Source organism: Triplophysa rosa, linkage group LG18 (assembly GCF_024868665.1).
Source record: "Triplophysa rosa linkage group LG18, Trosa_1v2, whole genome shotgun sequence".
NCBI lineage: Eukaryota > Metazoa > Chordata > Actinopteri > Cypriniformes > Nemacheilidae > Triplophysa > Triplophysa rosa.
The window spans coordinates 13797001-13817705 of record NC_079907.1 but is presented as its reverse complement, the minus strand read 5'-3'; the positions used below and the strand labels follow the sequence as shown (position 1 = coordinate 13817705).

The 20705-nt window shown below is 38.8% G+C and overlaps 2 protein-coding genes across 6 annotated transcripts in view; one reads left to right on the top strand and one right to left on the bottom strand.

Moving 5' to 3' along the window:
- Window positions 1–1456: 1456 nt before the first annotated feature.
- Window positions 1457–4967, top strand: LOC130569168 (zinc finger MYM-type protein 1-like). Its single transcript, XM_057358614.1, has 3 exons — window positions 1457–3435; window positions 3514–3616; window positions 4209–4967. Exons 1-3 carry the CDS (start codon window positions 1940–1942, stop codon window positions 4734–4736), a joined length of 2127 nt encoding a protein of 708 aa, XP_057214597.1. The 5' UTR covers window positions 1457–1939; the 3' UTR covers window positions 4737–4967.
- A 5340-nt stretch (window positions 4968–10307) lies between these two features.
- The window catches only part of baiap2l1a (BAR/IMD domain containing adaptor protein 2 like 1a), a 28062-nt gene continuing 17664 nt past the window's right edge, over window positions 10308–20705 (bottom strand). Inside the window, exons 11-14 of one of the 5 annotated variants that reach the window (XM_057358676.1) lie at window positions 17384–17443; window positions 17102–17249; window positions 11375–11412; window positions 10308–11279 (exon numbers count right to left, since the gene is read on the bottom strand). In XM_057358676.1, coding sequence (XP_057214659.1) covers window positions 11207–11279; window positions 11375–11412; window positions 17102–17249; window positions 17384–17443 — 319 coding nt within the window. In that variant the 3' untranslated portion in view covers window positions 10308–11206. Of the gene's footprint in view, window positions 11280–11374; window positions 11413–17101; window positions 17250–17331; window positions 17444–20705 lie in introns of those variants that run through there. The other 4 variants (XM_057358677.1, XM_057358678.1, XM_057358679.1 and 1 more) reach the window with 4 other exon arrangements.

The window sequence follows — 20705 nt, the reverse complement described above, 5'->3', positions numbered from 1 at the left end:
TGTCTCTCAGTGCAGCGCGAGGTGCGCAGTTTTAAAGTAACACGTGTCTCTTCGTGCAGCGCGAGGTGCACAGTTTTAAAGTCAGACGTGTATCTCCGTGGTTGCGTCTCTCCGTGCGGCACAAGTTGCGCAGTTTTAGAGGCCGTTCACACGAGACCGTTTTCAACTGAAAACGCAAAAAAAAAAAGTGTTTTAGCTGTCCGTTTATACGGAAACGGCGTTTTAGGGGACTGAAAACGCAAACTTTTGAAAACGGCTCTCAAAGTGCAACTTTTTGAAAACATGTAAACTGCAAGACGGAACTTCCTGAAAACGATGACGTCACGCGCATGCGTATTACGCGCTCAGTCAAGCGAGTATAGCTAAAACAAAATAGCGGCTTCCCGTACTGTGAGCTCTCGCTGCTCGACTATGTATTAATGTTTCCCCAGCAAAATGTGAATTTTCTGCACCCACAAGACCAGCGGAGACACACTATTACATTCGCCAGACTTTAGACACACATATACATCAACCAATGGTATTAAAAAGCACTTTTGGCTTATAACTGTGCATGTGTACATGTCAAGGCACGTCCTGTTTCTTTACACAACAACATCGCCATCCACTGGCCTGGCGTGCATACTACAGCGTTTTTATCCATTTTCCTGGATCCGTGTAAATGCAGACCGTTTTGATAACGCTGTCATGTGTACGTGAAGCTTTTCAAAAACGCAACGGAAACACTTTTCCGCTTTTCATCGTGTAAACGTGGCCTTAAAGTCAGACGTGTCTCTCGGTGCATGCGTCTCTCCATGCAGCGCGAGGTGCGCAGTTTTAAAGTCAGACGTGTTTTGCATGCATCTCTTCAAGCTGTGCAGTTTGAAAGTTTAAAAGGGAGAGGTGTTTAAATGACAAAATTAAAGATTATATTAGTAAAATCCAATTTGTGGCGTTTGCATTTTGCAAAGTACATATTAGGCTAAATACCCTGATTTGGTGGTTTATTTAGTTCAGAGGTGGGTAACGAAGTACATTTACTTGAGTACTGTACTTAAGTACACTTTTTGAGTATTTGTACTTAAGTATTACTTTTTCTGTTTACTTTTTACTGTACTTCACTACATTTGAATGACAAATATCTCACTTTTCACGGCACAAAAAAATGATTTCCTTGGCCGACCCTCCCCTCGCTCCCACGTTTGGGAGAGACTATTGTCAGTTGCTTCTAATATGACACACCTGAATCAACTCACCAGGTGTGTTAATTATGGAGACATTCTCAACATTTTGGGAGAAGGCTAATGAGTTCAGTTGTGTATACTTTTCCCATATCTGATTTACTTATCATAAGCAAAAGATGTAATTACATTTATATCCGATTAATCGAAAAAAATAATCGTCCAACTAATCGATTATCAAAATAATCGTTAGTTGCAGCCCTAGATATCAGATTTTTTTGCGTTGTGATCAGTGGCGGCCGGTCAATAGGGGGCGCTGGGGCGCCGCCCCCTTAAAGTTATCCAGAGAAGAAAGCTACTTTAATATGCCAACAATAAGTTTAATATATATCGCAAATTAATAACGTAATAAAATAATTTAGTCGTACTATTCCACCGTTAGTCATATTATCATTTATTAAAAAATCAAAAAATCAAAATTGTATTTTGTTCATACGTGTGCGGGGCGCCGGACAAACGAGTGTGTATGTAGGCACGAACATTTTTGAAAAGCATGTGATTTGAGGCTGAGCTCTAATTGGCTTGTTTCAAATCGTCCTTGGGGCGCAGCACTCTGCGCCCCAAACCCTCCCACTTTTGTTGTAAGCGAATCAATATTGTTTTTATATTTTTGGCCTCATGTGATTGGACCGTTCTTAACGCCTCTCATTACCGCCCAGCAGATTGTCATTTGACTGACAGGTACTGATTAACGTGGAAGCAAGCGAAATTATCTCGAGATGAAAGAAAATTCGGTTTTATCTTTACAAGAATACCCGTTCCAAAGGCGTTCAGATGAAGAAAAAAAACGGATCAAGGAGCTTGGACCAGATCGACCCAACTTGCAAATTCAGCAGCAGTCAAGTGATCGCGGTCGATCTTACACTCGGTGCTTTTCCGGCACTTCTTATGGAAAACGGAGTTGGCTAGCTGGATGCGATGTAAGTCATGCCTTTTATTGTTTTCCCTGTTTGCTGTTTCAAAGTCTTGGCACCGAAACGTTGTGGACAACAACAGGGGTTTGCGATTTAAAACATCTCTCTGATAAGTGCAAGCGACATGAAAGTAGCCGCAGCCATCTTGACAACGCTATGAGGCTCCAGTTTTTTGGGAAGCTTAGCATTGCTGAACAGCTAGATGAAGGCTACAGGATTGGCATTAGAAGGCACAATGAAGAGGTCACAAAAAATCGACACATCCTGTCTAGAATAATAGACTGTGTAAAATTTTGTGGCGCATTTGAGCTGGCTTTGCGTGGCCACAATGAGAGCGAGAGCTCAGATAACCCCGGGATATTCCGTGGCTTGGTCGACTTTGTTGCTTCTCTTGATGGAGTTTTGAAAGAGCACCTCGAGAATGCCTCTGTGTTTAAGGGAACTTCGAAAACCGTGCAGAACGAGCTGTTGGACTGTATGTTGTCTGTTATGAGGGAACACATAATCCAAGAAGCACAAAACAGCGATTTTCTATCAATCCAGGCCGACGAGACCACCGATATTGCCACACAGTGCCAACTTGTGCTTGTGCTGCGCTACATTGATGGCAAAAGCAACGTACAGGAGAGGTTTTTTGCTTTTATTCATCTGCATTCAACTACAGCTGATTCCATCGCTACAGCACTAAAAGAGCATCTTACTGTCATCCTTCCAGAGGATCAGAAGAGTAAACTCATCTCCCAAGCGTATGATGGAGCCAGCGTGATGAGAGGTGCCACTGCAGGTGTTCAAAGGAAGATTCAAGATGTGTACCCAAATGCCCATTACATCCACTGCTATGCTCATCAGCTCAATCTAATAATGCAAAAGGCCACTTCTCACATACCCAAAGTTAGAATTTTTTTTTCTAACCTTGGAGGATTTGCCAGCTTTTTTTCAAGATCACCCAAGCGCACAGATGTTCTTGATAAAGTAGTTGCCCATAGACTACCAACATCAAGCAGTGTTAGATGGAACTTCCACAGCCGTGCCATCAATACAGTGTTTGAGCACAGAGAGGGCCTCATTCGCTGTTTTGAAACTATTCGAGACTCAGGTGACTTTGACCCTGTTACCACCAGAGAGGCAGGAGGCTTTGCCATGCTGCTGGAGGATCAGGATTTTAATTTTTTTCTGCAACTTTTCCACAACATCATGCCACACGTGGACATCCTCTATGCCAAACTCCAGAAGAAGGACATAGATTCAGTCCACATTAAGGGGAGCATCCAGCAGTTCCAGCAGGACATACAGAAGATCAGGTAGCAGCTGTATTCCTTCTTTTGAATTTGTTATCATTATTATTGTTATTAGTCATACATTTTCTTAATCCTTTGCAGAAATTCTCTCCATTCTCTGGTTAACCAAAGCAGTGAAGGAGCTTCTCAACCAAAGAGGCGGCGGTTGCTTAGTCCAGACGTCCATGAACGGATTGCAACAGAGGTAAGTTTATTGTAGTCCTTGTTACTCTGCAGTTTTTCATAGAAAAGCTATCAAAGGAAGCTATCAAAAAGAAAGTAAATATTAACAACAAGTTAAACGGCATGGTTTCATTTACCCTCTTTGGGTACTAAATGTGTTCTCATGTCTTTGAGTTTATAATTTTTTTGCTTAAATATTGTAGCAAAGAGTAGATCCTTTGATATTGGGCTTTATTAAACTTTATGAAACTCTACTACATTTATTTGCAATGCATATTTTACTACAAGTCAATCTATTTAACCATTTTCATAGTCTTTAAATAGTGATCTAAATAGATTTGTTATTCTTAGGTTTCCTCTAGTGGTGTGCCCTTTTTATCTGATTGATATGAAAATGGCTGATAATAAAAAAATGCTATTAGCGCCCTAAGCATCAGAAGTTCATGAAACTTGGCATGTTTGTCTAGTCCATATGTATGAAGTTTGGATAAATCAGGGATTCAAACACTGAAACTGGTCTCCGTCTCTCTATGACTTACAACTGATCATGTTGCAGTTGAAATTGACATTTTGTCATCACTACATCATTTTTGTTTTTGTCCTTCACTCTGTAGGTCTGTGACACCATACTCCAACACACCATGGAACGGTTCTGCTTCACAAGCCACCTCGTTAGTGCCACCCTGCTGCAAGCAGACAGGTTTGAACAGTACACAGTGGCGTTTCCTGAAGATGCACTGAGTAGGACTTTGAAGGCCTATCCAGTGCTCAATGGGAGTAAGCTAAAGACAGAGCTTAGTCTCATCTACTGCAAGGAAGAGTTCAGAACCTGTTGTGGTGCTGTGGACCTACTGCAGCTGTTTAAGGAGAACAATCTTGAAGAAGTCTTTTCAGAGACTGTCACTCTCCTAAAGATCCTCATCACCACACCCATGACCACAGCAGAGGCTGAGAGGTGTTTCTCAACTTTGAAAAGAGTTAAGACTTTTCTGAGAAATAGCATGACCCAGGAGAGGCTAAATGCATTGGCCATGCTGTCAATGGAGAAGAGAATGGTGACTGAGATCATTGACTTTAACCAGAAGGTCATTGAGAAATTTGCAAGTCAGAAAGAAAGGAGAGCAAAATTTATTTTCAAATAGTGTTAATGGCCAATGATTAGGTAACTATAGTGTGTTTTTTTTTTTTGAATGATTACCTTGATTACTTCATCACTGATAATAAACCCACTTTCAATTCAAATTCACTGATTCATAGTACATTTATTTGCATGTATTAACATTGACTGTAATAATGATACATCACCTGATTAATGGCTATTTATAGTCCTGCATTACTGACAGTTGTTGTTTGCGCCCCCCCAAATATTTTTAGCACCAGCCTCCACTGGTTGTGATACTGCATATCATACCACACCCTATATTGTTACACGCCTATTTGACTTAGTCACGTATTTATTACAGATCCTAAAGCTGCACTAAAACGTTGAAATGAACCTTGAAGATTAAACCTTGACGTTATTTTATTGCCTCCTAGTCCTAAGCTTTTCTATAAATAAAATTCAAGACTGGTACCCCAGCAATACCATCTATCAGATGGCAAATAACACACTTCTTAATGCCTTTAGAAGCCATAAAGAGTCTACCTCGGTCAGGGAGCAAAAACATAGGCATACTGCATGCGAATACAGCCACTGTAGACACCCTTACAAACATTTAAGGAACAGTTCACCCAGAAATAAAAATAATGTCATCATTTGTTCCAAATCTGTATAAATTTCTTTGTTTGGATGACCACAGATAAAGATGCTTTTTGAAGAATGCTTATAACCAAACAGTTCTTGGACCCCATTGACTACCACAGTATGAAAAATTACTTTGTAATTTTTTTGTTCTGTTGAAAACAAAAGAAGATATTTTGAAGAATGTAAGACCGCAAACAGTTCTGGGGTCTTTTGACTACCATTGTAATTTTCCTTCTATGGTAGTCAATGGGATCCAAGAACGTTTGGTTTGGTTACAACAAATATACAGGTTTGTAACAACTTGAGGGTGAGTCAAAGTAACATCCCTACAAGCTTTACAAAAAAAGCACCGTGGTTATAAAATATTAAAATGACGATATCAGATGGTAAATACCACGCATCTAAATGAATACTGTATTTATGTTTTACAGCCTTTATTTGATACTGTAAAGTGCTGTAAAATATCGTGGTACAATAATAGAATACTACAATTTCTAGTAACCTAGAAACTATTATGTTAACTGTATTACCTGGTATAAACAATGTTGTGATATTATTTGGTAACGTTATCTGTACGTCAGTGATGTCCAGTGTTACAAAAGGTTCCTTTCAGCAACACATTTGATCAGGAACGCTAGGATGTAACAGATAAATGTTCATATTGTTTGTTGATGACATTGAACGCTTGTTTGTTGATGCAGGTAACGCCAAATAGCACGTAAACCAACAGACACCACATAACGCATAAGTGAGTAGACATTGCATGCAAATAAACAGAGATAGTCACATACAAGCGGCTACATGTTGAGATGAATGACTGCACTTCTTCCGCAGTGACAGGTGAAGGCAAACGACACGACGACATTGAGGTAAATATCATCACAGTTCGTGCATTCGAGATGTTAGCGTTACCTTATCTGCGTCAGGGTGTAAAGCACTGTGGTTATGTTGTCATTTTGCAGTCGTTTAGTTGCGTTAAGCCTGTCTGTGATTGCGTCTGCTCTTCTGCTGTTGACTCTCCTGAAAACCCAAACAGGAAGTGCTAACAGTCGCGTTGACGGGCAACTGGTTATTGTTTCGATAGGGGGCGCCAATAACTCAATAACTGAAAGGCTCGTAACTATTATGTGACAGTGCTTCCGATAGCATTTAACCCTTTTGCACGTAGTTATAGTATTGACTGTGTTTCTGTTTTATTGCATTGGGCATAAATTGTCAAAATTGTACACATGAAAAATACTTAAAAAACGTTTGAAAAACTCCATAATATACTAATACATAAGAATTTTACAACAGTTTATAATAGCAAATACTCAAATGTAGCAGTTTTTTTTAAAGAGGGCTTATGCATTTGGCAGATGCTTTTATCCATGTGGTTTGCTTACAGTTCAACATTTTCATTATTTTAACAGATGTGTTTTCTGGTTATTGAACAAATACTGTACTGTATACTACAGTATACATTACTAATACTTAAGTATACTACAGTATTTGAACTATACTGTAATAAACCATACAATAGTAAATATTAAAGTATATCACAGAATTTGGTAACGCTTTAAATTACAGCCTACAATTACAATGTACCGCATATTTAAACAAAATTTACAGTGTAACTAATTGTAACAATAATGTATCTCTACATTGCATATCTGTAGGTAAATCGGAACAATGTGCAACGTTTGGGGAATAAAGATGTAAGAGTCAAGAAAACGTTAAACAAAATATTTATACTGTATTTCAAAACTAAGGGGTATGCTAAACCAGTAGTTCTCAAACTGGGGGCTGTGGCCCCCTGGGGGGACCCAAGATGGATCCAGGGGGCAACAGATTTTGGGGTATTTTATGAAATACAGTGCCTTGCAAAAGTATTCATCCCCCTTCATTTTATTCAAATTTTGTTATGTTGCTGCCTTATCTTAAACTACTTTAAATTAAACATAATTTACATTAATCTACACTCCATGCACAATAATGACAAAGCAAAAAAACAGGTTTGTGACAACTTTGAAAATTTATTAAAAATTAAAAACTGAAGTAAGTACATTGCATAAGTATTCATACCCTTTTCTGGGACACTTGAAATTTTGCTCAGAAGCATTAGTTTTGCTTGTTGATGTTTATACACTTCTAGTGGAGTTAACCTGTGCCAAATTCAATTGAATAAGTATGATTTGGAGCGACACATACCTCTCTATAAAGGGTGCAACAGCTGAAAATGCATATCAAAGTAAAAACCAAGACATGAGGTCAAAAGAACTGCCAGTAGAGCTTTGAGACAGGATTGTATCAAGGCACAGATCTGGGGAAGACTTCTGAAAAAAAATCTGCTGTATTGAAGGTTCACAGAAGCATGTAGCCTCCATTTATCCTCAATGAAAGAGGTTTGGAACCACCAGATCTCTTACTTGAGCTGACCTCCTGTCCAAACTGAGCCATTGATGGAGAAGGGTCTTGGTTAGAGCGGTGACCAAGAAGCTGATGATTACTCTGGTTGAGCTCCATGATCATATATGGAGATGGGAGAAACTTACAGAAGGACAAACATCACTGCAACACTCCACCAATCTGGGCTTTATGGCTTAGTGGCCAGACTCAAACCTTTGCTCAGTGAAGACACATGGAAACTTGAAATATGCAAAAACGTACTTCAACGAATCTTTCAAAGTGTCAGAAACAAGATATTCTGGTCTGATGAATCTCAGATTCATGCATCATGTCTGGAGAAAAACAAGCACTGCTCAACACCTGTACAATACCGTCTTAACAGTTAACTGTAGTGGAAACAGCATCATGATGTGGGGGTGTTTTTCAGCTTCAGGGACTGTACACAAAATACGGAGATGATGATCATGAAAACCTAGCCCAGAACATTCAGAATCTCGGACAGGGCAGAAGGTTCATTCTCCAACATGACAATGATCCTAAGCACACAACTAAAACAATGCAAGAGTGGCTTATGGACAACTCTGTCTATGTCCTTGAGTGGCCCAGCTAGTGCTTGAACCCAACTGAACATCTCTGTAGAAACCTGAAAATGTCTGTCTACTGATGATCTCCATCCAACCTGACAGAGTTTGAGAGGATCTGAGCAGAAGAATGGCAGAAAATTGCCAAATGCAGATGTGTAAAGCTTTTCACATCATACCCAAAAAGATTTGAGTCTGTAAAGGTGCTTTAACCATTTTCTGAGTTGAGGGTGTGAATACTCATGCAATGTCCTTATTTTTGTTTTTTATTTTTAATAAATTTGCAAAGCTGTCAAAAATCAGTTTTTTGTTTTGTCATTATTGTGCATGGAGAGTAGATTCATGTAAAACAATTTTTTTTTAAAGTAGTTTAAGATAAGGCAGCAGCATAACAAAATGAATAAAATGAAGGGGGATGAATACTTTTGCAAGGCACCGTACATAATTTTACGCAATCAAACATCAGAAAAATAGGCCCACAAACCAAAAGAATTGATGTTTCAGCATTGTATGACTGAATATGTTTTTGGTTTAATTAAAATCTTAAGTTTAAGATTATACATTTTTATTTGAGGGGCCCCAAAAGGATGGGGGTATTCCTTACAACGAAAATGTTATTTTAGTTACGCTGCAAATTCTGTTTCACTATGTGGTACATTGCGGGCTGTTATCTAAAGTTTACCCAGCATTTATTAGTTTATATCAATTTAGTTATCACAGAATAATAAAGTGCCCTATACTTCACGATACCACAACTGATATAATATCCTACAATAAACTACACTTCACTACAGCCTGCTATTCTAAATACTTAAGTATACTAAAATAATAGTATCTCATTTGGGATTTTTTTTAGCTAATTTGAGTAAATTACACCCAGATGTCATATCAACGGTGAATTATGTGCTGGAGTACCTAGTGACTGTAATACTGGGAAAAGACAGATAATAAATACTGCTGTAAACATTTCCATTAAAGTGGAACCACAACATATGCATCTTAAAGGGGTCGTATGGCGGAAGTACGTGTTTTTCTGTGTTTTTGGTGTGTTATAAATTGCCCATGCATGTATTAGACACGTAAAATTGCACAACTGAAAGTGTGGGAACAAAAGATGCATTCTATCTAAAAGTGAATGCTCAACCAGACTTGCCTGAAACGCCTCGTGTAACCACACCCCGGCGAATCTACGTAACTTCGTAACATGATTTGACTAAGATCGCCCAAATCTACACGTAGTTAAGGTGGGCGTAATTGTAAATCTCATTGTATCGCCTGTCAGTACAATTGCTTTGGAATCTGATGTTCCGAATATGGTAAGATGCGTTACATTTCCGTGAAATGCTTGCAGTATTTGACCAATCACTACGCACTGGTGAACTGGCCAATCATAGCACACCTCGCTTTTCAGAGCGATGAGCTTTGTAAAAAATCTGCGCGTTTCAGAGAGGCGGGGCAAAGAGGAGATACAGACATGCACGGTATGTAGAAAATACAACGTTTTTTTTTTTACTTTAAATGGTGTATACACATTGCGTTACATCTAAAACAAACAATAATATTCGTTTTAGCCGTGCAATAGGACTCCTTATATAATATATGTATATAAAGGCACTGTAATGCCAACGACAAAGATAAATAGATAAATATACGTTTTTCTGGGATGAAACTCTATTGAACAGAAACATGTCATTTAAATATAGCTACATAATGTCAAAACAATTGTGGGCGGTCTGCATCAGTCTCTCTTGACTACAGCACAGACAGAAAACTACCCAGTTAAGGCCTATTTGTCACAGCACATTTAGCCACGTTAAGATACTTTATATTAACAGCACTGGGAAATAAACAATATTATTTAAAACAGTGGTGAGCTCCCAATAATAATAAATGCCAGAGAGAGGTGCAAACTTTTAAAACAATGGCTTGACATGTTTCATCCAAATAATTTCAATAAAACAGATTTCAAAGCCTTGGCCATGGGTGTGTGACAATAATAATAACATTAAAAACAGTTCAATGTAATTTTCTCATACACTTATAGTATATCTTTATTTCAAAGGAATGTGGTGTAAAAGGGAATGGGTAAATAAATCAATATTTCAACACAAAAAGTAAAACGTCTACAAGAACAGTTTCCCTGATACAATAACACGCTAGCGACAGCATAACATGTACACAACCTTATAATACTTTATATATCAAGAAACAGCATTTACATAAAGTATATGTCTTCTATCAGTAAGGTAAAAATGATTATCAGACAATCTCCAGTTAAATCCAACATTGTGCATTTTTCCAAAGACTGTTTTTATCACACATTTTACTCTTTTACAAGGTTAGGAATAAAAAAATTTAACAGTCTATACATTTTTCTCCTCTAAAAGTGAAGAAGATGTGCAGTGAGGATTTCAATTTAAAAACAATGATATTGTACAATGGAAAATAAATCCATATCCCAAACTAAACACTTTGGCATCTGGGAAATTTAAAACCTCACACAACTTCGCTGGAATTTGAAATGAAACAAGATTTGTTTTGTGTTTCGAAAAAGGGGCTATAAGGCCATACATACGTGACTTCAGTTGACCTTAACAAGACCCTAGTAGACAGGGGACCAATATGGTCAGAAACTAAGTATAGCCTACATTGTGTAGAGGTCAAGAGCTTGTTAAGCGCTGTGTATGAATCCAGTTACAATGTAAAACAATAAATTAATCAAAGTCTAAAATTCCTCTAAATAATGACACATGAATTTAAATGTGCTGGTGTTCTTTTAGAAACTCTGTGGATTAAAAATGGTGATGTAACAGAACCCTTTCATTTGGTTCCTTATCTGCACCGTGTCATTATAGATGAAAACCTCTCACAAATGTACATCGGTTTGTGGGGGGCATCATCAAACGATCGGGGCCGATCTGTCATTTGTGACTGTGGGTCGTAGTCTCACCGTGGTAAATGGATTCCCACCCCTGAGGAGGAACAGAGACACTTTGGTTGAAAGGAGAGGGATAAACTCTAGGCCATTTTACGGGTACCGGTAATATATTTGGTTAAAATTACTCACCCTAGAAATGGAGGCATGGAGTGACCATTTGGCACCTGCTTCGAATAAAAAAAGAAAAAGAAATGATAGTTAGTTTCCGATCATTGGAGCTATAACGTAAGCACTGACGTTTCCTTGTTGGACTGGTTTGATGAGGATGTCAATGTCATTCTGTCACTTTGCCAGCCAATTTGAACACTTGGAACATTCGCTGTGTTCTATGACCTCATTATCTGCGTCAGGAATCTTGATAATCTTGAAACGCTGGCTTGCTTCAGCGAAGTGTTGACTTATCAACAAGTGTTGACTTATCAACAAGTGTTGACATCTAATCAGAAACCTCAAGTGACAAGAAAGTACATGAGCTAAAGATAGGTTTTATAATCTTTGCTTATGTTTCATGTTATCATGAACTAATCCAATAAAAAAATTCTGCATGTGCCTTCTGATCTATATGATATACTGATCAACCACAACCAATATTGCGTTATCAATGTCATAGATAACCTTGGTATGAGATTCAGATCATCAGAATAATTGCAATACAAACATTTGAGCAGTGCACAAAAACATGAAATTCAAGTTTAGTCCATTTCCAACCCAAACCTATTGTACTGTCCTATATGGCATTGGCTTCACAAAACTTGCACATGAACCATATGGACTTTCTTGCTACATTCATGATACAGAACATTGCAGCATGACAGCAACCACAGTCACATTCCTATTATAACATTATCTTAATTGAGGTTAACTGCTATCCAAACACACTTAGCTGCCTAATTAAAACACTTTATTTAATGTCAGTGCCTTAAAGCGGCGATCTGTGGCTTTATTCTGATATGTGGGGTCATTCAGCCGTGTTCCAATGTCCCACGCATGATGTCAAAACCAGGTAGGGAGCATTTTTTAGATGTCTTTTTATTCTTCACTATGATAGTAATGCAGAGTATTCATCTACCCCGCCCTAAGCCCCCTGGCAGCTGACAAAGGTTATATTACTCTGGGTCTATATCCAGCTATTAAGATCCTGCAACCGAACAATCATGAAATAAAAATAATTTATATACAGCCACGGAAAAAATTAAGAGACCATTCTAAATTGTCATTGATTCTGCATTTCTAGCTGTATTGTGGTCATTTCAGTCCACTGTCTGTTGAATTTCAACAAAATCAAACCTCAGGAGTGACAAAGTCATCCAACAGCAACGTGAAAGACTGACAGCATGACAAGACATATGAATACTGAGATAAAAATCGAGGTTATCACATACAGTAAAAAAAATTTTTTTGGAACTTTTCCTAAATTCATGTTCAAATATTACTGTTGCATTTCTTAAAAGTGAATAGGAATGTGTTTTCTTTACAGTATTTGATGTGTATCTAGAAACAATATTTTTAATTGATATTTGGGAGAAATATGGTTAGTTTTTCAAAGAATGAAACAAAAAGGATCATTTTACCTAAACACTTACCTATAAATAGCTGTATATAAAAGTAGCTGTATATAAAAGCTTATAGCATAAATGCACAACTCTTTTGGATTGTATACTAAACACATAACTGCTGTGGAGTAGCAAGGAAAAGCTGTGGTTTTAAGTTTGCTCTAGAAAGGAACCTGATCTGATCAGGGAGTCCCTGAAATACACATCAATGGCTTTGCCTATTTCATTCCAGCCGGAGAACAAAAAAGGATCCAAAAGAAGAGGCCCAGGTAGAGGTTATTTTATTTGTCTGGTTGATCTAACCGTAGTTCAACTGTTGCTTCTAACAAGTACTTGTGTAACATAACAAAAAAGCCACATTTTGACGTCACACTGTATTGTGCATGCAGGCTTAAAAGGATAGTTCACCCCAAAAAAATTCTGTCATCATTTATTCACCCTCATGTCATTTGAAAACAGTATATGACTCTTTCTTCTATGGAACACAATCAAAGATATTTTGAGAAATGCCCCTCCACCTCCCACCAATACTTCTGATGACTTTGCCAACTTCTTCACTGATAAAGTGGAGACCATCAGCAGGCAATTTGCTGCTCAACACATCCCTGCTCTCTCTCTTACCCTTTGCTATCCTCAACTCCTTTCTTTCTCTCCCCTTTCGGAGGCAGATGTCTCCAAAATTCTCCTTTCCACCTGGCCTACCACCTGTCCCCTCGACTCAATCCCTTCCCACCTCCTACAGGCTATCTTCTCCTTCTCTACTGCCTCAACTCACACACATTATAAACACCTCCATCACCACTGGTACTGTCCCCACCTAATTTAAACAAGCCCTGGTAACACCTTTACTCAAGAAGCCAACACTCGACCCCTCAGTGGTCAGCAACAACAGACCAAACTCACTCCTGCCCTTCCTTTCCAAGGCCCTAGAAAGGGTATTATTTAACCAACTCTCTGCCTATCTCTCACAGCACGACCTTCTGGACAGTGAACAATCCGGCTTCATGAAAAGCCATTCTACAGTAGGGCTTGCATAGACTAGTCGAGTAGTCGAGTGGTCGACTGCTTCAATCACTAGTCGGCGCTGTAGAAAGCAATCGACTACTCGCGCCTGTATTGACCAGAAATTAATTAATTGTTTTGTCTTTGTTCTGCAAATGCAAAGACCATGATCCACACTCCAGTCCAGTCCAGTCCAGTCGTTGGCGGTTATGCATATTAAGGGGCTGTGTCCACCGAGGTGCATTTACGCGGCTGAAAACGGCAGGAGTTTGGCAGAAAACGCCCGCTGCAAACGCAGCGTTCTGCCAAAAGTTGAGCGTTTTTCAACTCTGGGCACCCAGTCGAACGGCGGCGCTGATTGTGGGAAAAACGCATAGCACCAGCGCAGAGCAGAAAAAAATTTCAACTGATGGCTTTTTTTAAAAGCGCGGCGTTACCGTTGAAAACAATTGAAAAAACATGCCGGCCGCAGGCATAAACGCCTTGGTGGACACAGCCCCTTAGTCGCTTTGCCAACCGCCAATAAACTCTAAAGAAGAAGAAATTAACTAAAAATGGAGAACGTCACCAACAAGCACCACGCAACAGATGTGTGGAAGTACTTCGTCAAGGATGACAAAAATAACGTAATTTGCCAACTCTGTAAGACTACTTTAAAATATAACAGCAGTACAACTTCTATGCACAACCATCTGCGATCGAAACACCCAACCACAACGCCAAATGTTAGTCAGGCGAACACCACGTCCACGAAGCAAACGAGGTGAAATCTGCAAACGCCCGATTCCAGAGAGAAGACAGGTAATAATAGATTTGCTTGTGGATTTTATAAAGGATATAAGGCAAACCAGTGATCAAAGAGCTTGACCAAAGACTGTGTGTGGTAAGAGGACGAAAACAATAACGGCAATGACTTGTATTAGTCTATTACGCACGTTCGAACTGGTTGAAGTAAGATTCAATTTGTTCTTGTTATTACTGCTGGAAACTTATTAAATTAAATGTACTCATGTTTTAACTGTTTTACTAATGTTTTAATTAGTATTATGAATTCAGTGAGTATGCATGCAGAAATATGTAGTTTGGAAATACGTGAATGTTATGATTGCCATGCTTCTAATTGCACTTTCTGCGGCTTTCTGTATGTTACATATATTTTACATGTTATAATTATAATGTTTTTACAATTCACGCATGTAACATATTTGTTGCATTAGGCTAGGCTATTAATTCGTTAACGCTTGTTGACAATAACTAGGCTATGTTATTTTGTCATTTTCAAACTGGTTGAAGTAAGATTATTTTTGTTTTTATATTGTTAGTACCTTAAGAAACTTGTTAAATATGAAATAAAATGTATTCATGTTTTAACTGTTTTACTAATGTTTTAATTAGTTTTATAAATACAGTATGCATGCGCATATATTTGCAAAAAAAATACGACGTGAATGTTAAAATTACAATATTGCGTAGCTGTTACTTTCTGTACATTACAAATATAATTAATGTATGTCATGTTACAAATATAGTGTTTTTACAATTCACGTATATTAAGAAATTGTTGCATTAGGCTATGGTCTTTAATAAACTCTTGTTGACACGAATTGTATATATGTATTTTCATTTACGGTGTATAAGCCACGAGTAGTCGAGTAATTCGAGTATTGTTTTAATAAGAAATCGACTAGCAAAAATCAGTAGTCGTGCAACCCCTATTCTACAGAGACCGCTCTACTGTCTGTCATCGGTAACCTACGGCAGGCAAGTGCTAAATCCTTGTCATCTTTCCTTATTCTGCTTGATCTCTCTGCTGCATTTGACACGGTGAACCACCAGATCCTGCTATCCACTCTCTCCAAACTGGGCATCTCTGGAACTGCACTCAACTGGTTTGACTTTTATCTCACAGCCAGATCCTTTAAGGTATCCTGGAGAGGCGAGACATCCAGATCTCAGCACCTGACAACAGGAGTTCCTCAGGGATCAGTTCTTGCTCCTCTGCTCTTTTCTACATATACCACCTCCCTGGGTCCAATTATTTAAGCACATGGGTCCTCATACTATTTTTATGCAGATGATAGGCAGCTTTATTTCTCTTTCCAGCCATATGACCCCACCATCTCTGCCCGTGTCTCTGCCTGCCTTCTGGACATCTCTTCTTGGATGAAGGAGCATCACCTAAAACTCAACCTCTCCAAGACAGAACTCCTGGTTATACCGGCCCACCCATCAATTGAAAACCACCTCACCATTCAGCTCGGATCCTCAACTATAACACCCACCAAGTCTGTGAGGAACCTGGGGGTGATGTTCGACGACCAGCTGAAATTCACCTCTCACATCGCAGCAACCAGTCGAACTTGCAGGTATGTGCTCTACAATATCAGGAAAATCAGGCCGTTCCAGTCGGGAGCATGCCTCTCAGCTGCTAGTCCAAGCTCTGATCATATCAAGACTGGACTACCTTCCAACCAATGCAGTCAAGCCCTTGCAAATGATCCAGAATGCAGCTGCACAGCTAGTTTTCAATCAGCCTTAAAGAACCCTTGTAACACTCCTCCTGATTTCACTTCACTGGCTGCCAGTTGCCGGTGGCATCAAGTTTAAATCGCTGACACTGGCCTTCAGAACGCTAATGGCAATTTCGCCCCATACCATAACTCACTGCTACAGGTCTACATCCCCTCCCGTCATCTTCGGTCTGAAAATGAGCGAGGCCAGAAAAGGGTGCCAGCCTCCACCCGAACTGCAGCATCCTTCACAACTTTCAAAAAAAACCACTCAAAACATACCTGTTCCGTATTTATTTGACTAACCATTAGCTGTCTATATCTTGTGTCTAATAATAAAAGCACATTTTTGTTGTGCATTCTCTCCCTTGCTTACTCTGGCTTTAATCCTCCTAGTAGCATGGCCTTGTAAACTAACGGTGATGTTTAACGTGTTGACAAAATGTTATATGCTCTCCTGCTTGTAAGTCGCTTTGGATAAAAGCGTCTCCCAAATGAATAAATGTAAATGTATGTATGTAAATGTCTCAGTGGTTTTGTCTCCATATAATGGAAGTCAATGGGGCCGGTGTTGTTTGGTTACCAACATTTAAAATATCCTCTTTTGTGTTCTGCAGAAGAAAGTCATGTACTGTACATGTTTTGAATGACATGAAAGTGAATAAATGATCTCTTCAACAACTTCTTGTAACTTGTTTTGTTTTGAAGTGACTTCATTGCTGCAAATTGCAAATCGGCAGCTTCATCAACTATGCACTCAGCTTGCACATTAGCATCTGCGTTGTGTTTACCGTGTTCTGTGGAGAGGGGGTGGAGGGCTTGATGGGTCTGTCCCCGAATGAGTCACTGTAGTCAGGCGGGGGCAGCAGCACAGGCTCCTCCACCTCCTCCCGGCGCTGTGGACCATCAGTCTGACTGTGCATCAAGCTCTCCACTCTGCTGAACACAAATTACAAAGATGACAGTCATTCACCTGATCACTTTCATTTTTGAACAGATGAATAAACACTGTAGCTTTTACTTGAAATGCCATCGATATTTCCTCCCCAAATTTGAAGATAAACCCCAGTCACCTGTTCCCGATAGCTGGCTCATTGTAAGTTCGACAATAGGATGAAGGAAACCAACCCCGTCTGCAATTAAACACAAAATGTGAAACTATAATGTGCACCATGTCTGATAAACAAAATGTGTCATTTATGAGTTCTCAAAATCCCACAGATGTAAAGCAGAACACAATGTAGTATGAAGAATGCATTTGGATGTGGTTGCTTAGGAACTGTCACACAGCAACTTTGAACTCAGTGTGCGTCAGTGCATCAAGACAGTTTATTTCTCAAAATAGTGCTGGTGACAACATTATCACTAGCGAGGGGAAACCTGCGGACCCTGGGCTTTTAAAACGGTAGAAAACACAGCGGGTCATTAAAATAGGCAAAATAAACAAAAACAAGACCATGCAAAAGTCATGTAACTGACCTGTCTGTCTGAAATTGTTACAGGGGGCTTTAAAATCTGGATTATTTAAATAATTGTCATAATGTTCGAGTATTTCAACATGTTCAGAAAAATACCTGTCCCTGTTTGGTACTGTACTGTAAGCAAAGGTCCAGTTATATTAACTATGTTACTGTTAATGATCAACTCTTCCACTGCATTTTGCTTAATCTTAGTTCATGTTAATTTCAGCATTTACCAAAACATTTTTAGAATCAAATGTTGTGTCTGTTAACATTAGTTAATGCACCATGAACTAACATGAATAATTTCATTGACAATAAATAACGTTAACAAGGATTAATAAATGCTGAAAAATAAGTTGTTCATTGTTAATTAATGTTAGCAAATGCATTTTCTGTTAACAAATAGCACCTTAGTGTAAAGCAGTGGTCACCAACCTTTTTGGGCCCATGATCCCCGACCTCGGAATTGTTGAAAGACTAGATCTACCACTCAAAAAGTTGAAAATAAAAACAGCCCAGATTGAACCTCCAGCTTGGGGCCTTTTATTTAGCCTATAATTGTGGGTCTATTTGAATTACCTGAAATTCTTTGTTCCACTTTTCAGATGCAACTAAGCAAACTCTGTAACATGTAGAGTTGCCACTTTCAGTGTGCCAAAATGAGGTGAAAAACACCAATTCAAACACCAGCTCAAGGACTAATTCACACATGACAGCTTGACATTAAAACGAGGTTAAGAATAAGTTTAACAAGACCCTAATTATTTAGGTATTTACTGTATAAAGATTTGTTATTTATGATGCATTTATTTGGTTTACTTTTATTAAGTAAATACAGTATATAGATGGAAATGTTATAAATAGGCCCTAATAATAACAACAAGGTCAATTATTTATGTTAAATCATTTATCTATTTACTTTTACCCGTCTAATAATGTCCTGGTAATAAGTATCTGTTTCACAAAATAGCTAAAGGTCTGACAATGTAGTATGGAATGGGCGATCATATTAGGCTAATTGAAAACATAAATAGGACGTCAGCAGATGTCATCTCCTGCATGAGATAGTACTGAAAACTGCAGTTTACCATCATTCACAATTACAACTTTGTGAATAGACTGATGTTGTCTTTCAGACAAGCTCAACATTAAAATGCGCCACTTTTAATGTTATATTATTGAAGTTATATTCGCTGACAGAGAGACAGAGAGCCGCGACTCCTGATACGCGGACAGTATGAAATGCGTGCATCATCCACACTCGCGGCGCTTGCTTGCGCATCCAGTGTCAAAGCACAAAAACGTGTACACCAACGAACAAGTGGCATTTTAATGTCATACGAATAAACAGTTTTTAAGTGTAATGCACCGCAACAGTATGGTGACCTCCAAATGACAGTTACGCCACTGCATGCGCGAGTCATTTTGCGTTTGATCACTGACCACCGACATTAGAAACGCTGAAGAGCGATCACGCATCACAATGAAATGAGATTAATGATAACGGTTGCATTAAAAACTCACGCAGGGAATCATTATTTACACAGCCATGAAAAGATTAATGCAGAACTTAAAAACATACAACCGCTGAATGAAGAGAAAGAGAGATGCGCTTGCAAAACTGAACATTGATCAGGCACAATATATTTGTCTATTAATTTTCCTATTAGCCTACTTTCGGGGATCGACAGGTAACGTCTCAAAGATCGACCAGTCGATCACGATCGACGGGTTGGCGACCACTGGTGTAAAGTGTTATCATGTTACTATAATAATTAGGCTATGTTATATAACTATTGTATTAATTAATTATAGTAGTCTACATGTTGTTGTCAAGCAGAGAAAGTTTGCAAATAGTTTTACACAAAAAATATCAGCTTTAGTCAAATCGAATGATTAACAGATTCACACAAATGTAAAACATTTAAAGGGGTCATAAGGCGCGAATACGTGTTTTTCTGTGTCTTTGGTGTGTTATAAGTTGCCCATGCATGTATTAGACATTTTAAATTCCAAAAATGAAAGTGTCGGAACAAAAGATGCATTCTATCTAAAAGCAAATGCTCACCCAAACCTGCCTGAAAGGTCTCGTGTAACCACACCCCACAAATCTACGTCAGTTCGTGGTATGGTTTGACTAAGACCGCCCAAATGTATACGCAAGTAAAGTGGGCGTACCTGTCAGTAGAATTGCTATGGTAAGAGGTGTTACATTTCCCTCACACGCTTGGGCTTGCAGTATTCAACCATTCACTACGCACTGGTTAACTGGCCAATCATAGCACACCTCGCTTTTCAGAGCGATGAGCTTTGTAAAAAATTCACGCGTTTCAGAGAGGCGGGGCAAAGAGGAGATAAAAACATGTACAGTATGTGGAAAATACAGCGCTTTTAACCTTAAATCATGTATACACATTGCATTACATCTAAAACAAACCATAATATTAGTTTTAGCTGTGTCACATGACCCCTTTGAGTCATTTTGACTTGAACTTTTTAGCAACATTAACTTTTCTGAGCTGGAATAATGGTTCCATGTTTCTGACCATTTAACCCTGTTAATATTGGGAGAAATATGGCGAGGCGTGTTTGACATACCGCGCATTTCAGAAGTGAATGCATACGTCATATGCTGACTCTGTAAACATTTACCATGAAAACATCTTCACATAGCAAAAGAATGACCTCCCTTCATACCAACAGCTCACTGATGACCTCATGGAAAGTGACTTAAAGGCGCAGTTCTTGAAAATCAGCGGCCACTAGCGTTGTACTATAGTTTTGCAATGAATCTCTGAGTCATTTACTCACCCCTCCCTTTCGAAGTATGACGGTGGCCGCAACAGTAAAAAAAGATGTCGTCTACTGAGACAGCGGATAACAGTGATACAAGCAACGATGTTTCTTTACAAAGGTAAGGCAATATATTAAC